General features: G+C 36.5%; 1 protein-coding gene across 1 annotated transcript in view; it reads right to left on the reverse strand.

The window, feature by feature from the left end:
- Positions 1–758: 758 nt before the first annotated feature.
- The window catches only part of NDUFB5 (NADH:ubiquinone oxidoreductase subunit B5), a 23,941-nt gene continuing 20,830 nt past the window's right edge, over positions 759–3,869 (reverse strand). Inside the window, exon 6 of the mRNA XM_007948270.2 lies at positions 759–879. Within this exon, the coding sequence (XP_007946461.1) occupies positions 759–879 (121 nt within the window). The remainder of the gene's footprint in view (positions 880–3,869) is intronic.

Genomic DNA, 3,869 nt, shown 5'->3' on the forward strand with positions numbered 1-3,869 from the left:
CCCACAGTGGGCAGGTTTCAGTGGTGCTTCCAGACTAAGACAGGCTTGGAAGAAGAAAGGGGCCATCCGCTTTTCAAAGAATTGGGCAGTGAAAACCTTATGAATAGCAGTGCTTACTTAGAACACAATAAATGCTTGATAAAGAACAACTATTATTTTCAACTTTAACAAATATTTAATAATCTTTGTAGTCATCATTTTACCTTATACAACAACTTCACAAAAAAGCCCTCTGATCAATCTTGAGACTGCATCTAAGAAAAATGTACATATATTTAAAAATTTCAGTGGCTAAGACCATGAAAATATAAACATTAAGATTTGTTATCTCAACATCTATTTAAGGTATTATTGTATAAAACTGATTAAGTATTTCTTGTGTCATTTAAAATTCTGAGTTGCCAGTGAATAATCCTAAAGTGTACAATGCAGACGTGTAAAACTTATTATATTCCCTGACATGTAAATAATTAGCCTCTCTTCTATAATTCCATTCATCAGATAAATAAGACTAACTTTTCAAAGTTACCACAACTTTAAGAGTTTGTACACTTTTATTTCTCCCAGTTTTTATTGACATTTTAAACATCCAAAAGAGAGGAAGTCAAAACCCCCAAATCAAAAGCGTTAAGTAAAACCAACACTGAGAAACAGCAATGGTAGAGGCTCTTTATTCATCACAGAGCAAAAATACTGAATATATTTATTAATTTATTTTCATTTAAGACAATAAAGTTCATATTCGAAGAAATAAAAGATTAGTTGTCGGGAGCTGCTTTGGGAGCATGATCAATAAGCGCCTTATCAACAGTCGGATACTGATACCAGGGTCCATCACCTCTCTTACGCATTAACGTTCGTACTTCCAGCTCCTTTAACCTGGAACAAATGGGATAGCCACACTGTGATTCCAGCACTTCCAATTACAAATTTAATGAGCTACAAAGTTCAAAAGAGAATAAAGAGAAAGCAGATCAGTGGTAGCCTGGGGTCAAGAGCCCGGGATGAGAACTGACTGGGAGGGGTGGGAAAAAGGCCTATAGGAGCATGTCAGGGTAATCAAAATGATCTTGATCATGGTAGTGGTCACACAGGTAGATACTTTTGTCAAAGACTCACTGAACTTAATGGATGAGGTTTACTGTATACAAATTATACCTCTCTGATTGGTTCAAGTTTAAAAGTAGCAAAAGAAAACATGAGTAGACATTAAAAAAAAAAATTGGGGATTTACATATTTACTTATTTAATTACAGACAGAGAACTATGCATGAAACAAAATCCCAGAAGCTAAAGAAAAAGATTGACAAATCTGGCAATAATTAAATGCGTAAATTCCTATTAAGTGATTAAAATATAGCTAAAGTAAGTGCTCAAAAACGTACTAGCTGTTAATGGTCTGATCTGCAGTTAATCATGGGGATGGCCTAAGACTGGGCAACGTTTCATTCTTTGTGTATGAGACTGCCAGGAGCTGGGGGCTGACTTGATGACAGCTAACATTTTTATTTAAAACATAAAAAGTCTCTATGTTGCAAAAAATTCTACATTGTCAAAAGACAAGTGACAAGTTGAGAAACCATCTGTAACGAGAAAAAAAAAAGGTTAATTTACTTAATGTACAAATCAGTAGAGAAATGAGCAATTTATAGAGAAAGAAACAGAAACAACCAATAGATACATGACAAAATATTCACCTTTACAGAGAAACACAAAACTGAAATGAAGATAACAATTTTCAACTACCATATCAGCAAAGATGCCTAGGTGGGATACGTTTCAAACAGGAATCATCATGCACTAGTGATGGACAGGACGACTGGTGCAACTTTTGGGAGAAGAGTTTGATAATCTATACAGAACTTAAAAGCATATGCCACTTGGCTTATCTGTGCTATTGCCAGGTATTTATTTTCTAGATATGTTGGATAAGCATGTGAAAGAATACAGACACTCATTATGAATAATAACAAAAACTTTGGAAGGAACCTAAATACAAACAATGGGCAATGGATTAAAAAAAATTAAGGCACATCGATCCAATGAAATATATGATGCAGTCATTATATAGAATGGGATATATACTACTTTGGCAAGATCAATAAGATATATTATGTGAAATAAAGACAAGGGGCAGAAGAATGTTATTTATAAAATGACTCCATTTGTATTAATACATTTTTTTTGTTGTTGTTGTTATGTGCCATCGAGTCAGCTCCGACTCATAGAGACCCCTCCTGGGGTTTTCGAGGCAGTATCACTACAGAAGTAGGATTTCCCAACCTTCCTTCTGAGGAGTGGCTGGTGGGTTTGAACCGCCAGCCTTCTGGTTAGCAGTCAAGTGCCTTAGGCACATTTTTAAAAGATGTATAAACTTTTTAATGTATACTTTTTTCCTAGAAATGTTGTCAGGTGCCATCGAGTCAGCGCTGACTCATAGTGACCCTATGTACAATAGAAGGGTCCTGAGACATCCTCACAATGCTTGAGTCAAGTAGTACAGCCTCTGTGTCAATCTACCTCCTACAGGATCTTCCCTTTTTTTTTTGCTGACCCGCTACTTTACTAAGCATGCTATCTTTCTCCAAGGACTGGTCCCTTCTGACAACATGACCGAAGTAGGTGAGACGAAGTCTGGCCATTCTCACTTCTAAGAAGCATTCAGGATGCACTTCTTCCAGGAGAGATTTCTTTGTTCTGGCAGTCCATGGTATTTTCAGTATTCTTCACCAACACCACAATTCAAATGCAGTAATTCTTCTTTGGTCTTCCTTATTCATCATCCAGTTTTCACATGCATATGAAGTGACTGAAAATACCACGGCTTGGGTCAACTATATCTTAATCTTCAAAGGAACAACTTTGCTCTTAAACACCTTAAAGAGGTTTTTTGCAACAGATTCGCCCAGTGCAATACGTCATCTGATTTCTTGATGGCTGCTTCCATGGGCATTGGTTATGGATCCAAGTAATATGAAATTTGTGATAACTTCAATCTTTCCTCCATTTAACATGATGTTGCTTATTGGTCCAGATTTGTTTTCTTTATACTGAGGTGTAATTCATACTGAACGTTGCAGTCTTTGATTTCATCAGTAAGTGCTTCAAGTCATCTACACTTTCAGCAAGCAAGGTTGCGTCATCTGCATATCACAGGCTGTTAATGAGTCTTCCTTTAATCCTGATGCCACGTTCTTCTTCATATAGTCCAGTTACTCAGATTATTTGCTCAGCATACAGATTGAGTAAGTATTGTGAAAGGATATAACCTTGATGCAACCTTTCCTGAGTTTAATCCATGCAGTATCCCCTTGTTCTATATGAATGACTGCCTCTTGGTCTATGCACAGGTTCTTCATGAACACAATCATTTCAGAATTCCCATTCTTTGTAATGTTATCCATAATTTGTTATGATCCCCACAGTTGAATGCCTTTGCGTAGTCAATAAAGCACAGGTAAACATCTTTCTGGTATCTTTGCTTTCAGCCACGATCCATCTAACATTAGTAATGATATCCTTTCTTGTGTGCCCTCTTCTGAAATCTGGCTTGCATTTCTGGAAGTTCCCTGTCAATTATACTGCTGCAAATGTTTTTGAATCATCCTCAGCTCTTTTATCTTGTCAGTTTTTCCATTTGTTTTAGCCACTCTCCATTCAAAAGCAAGTTTCAGAGTCTCTCCTGCCATCCATATCACTCTCTTCCTCCTTTCCTGTCTTTTCAATGACCTTGTGTTTTCTTCATGTATGATTTTTTTTTTTATTGTGAGTTGGGTGAAGATTTACAGAGCAAATTCACTTTCCATACAGCAGTTCACATACACTTTGTCTCATGACATTGATCACAGTTTACCACAATGCAACAGCTC

Source organism: Orycteropus afer, unplaced genomic scaffold (assembly GCF_000298275.1).
Source record: "Orycteropus afer afer isolate SDZICR_OR568_19922 unplaced genomic scaffold, OryAfe1.0 scaffold00210, whole genome shotgun sequence".
Classification (NCBI taxonomy): Eukaryota; Metazoa; Chordata; class Mammalia; order Tubulidentata; family Orycteropodidae; genus Orycteropus; species Orycteropus afer.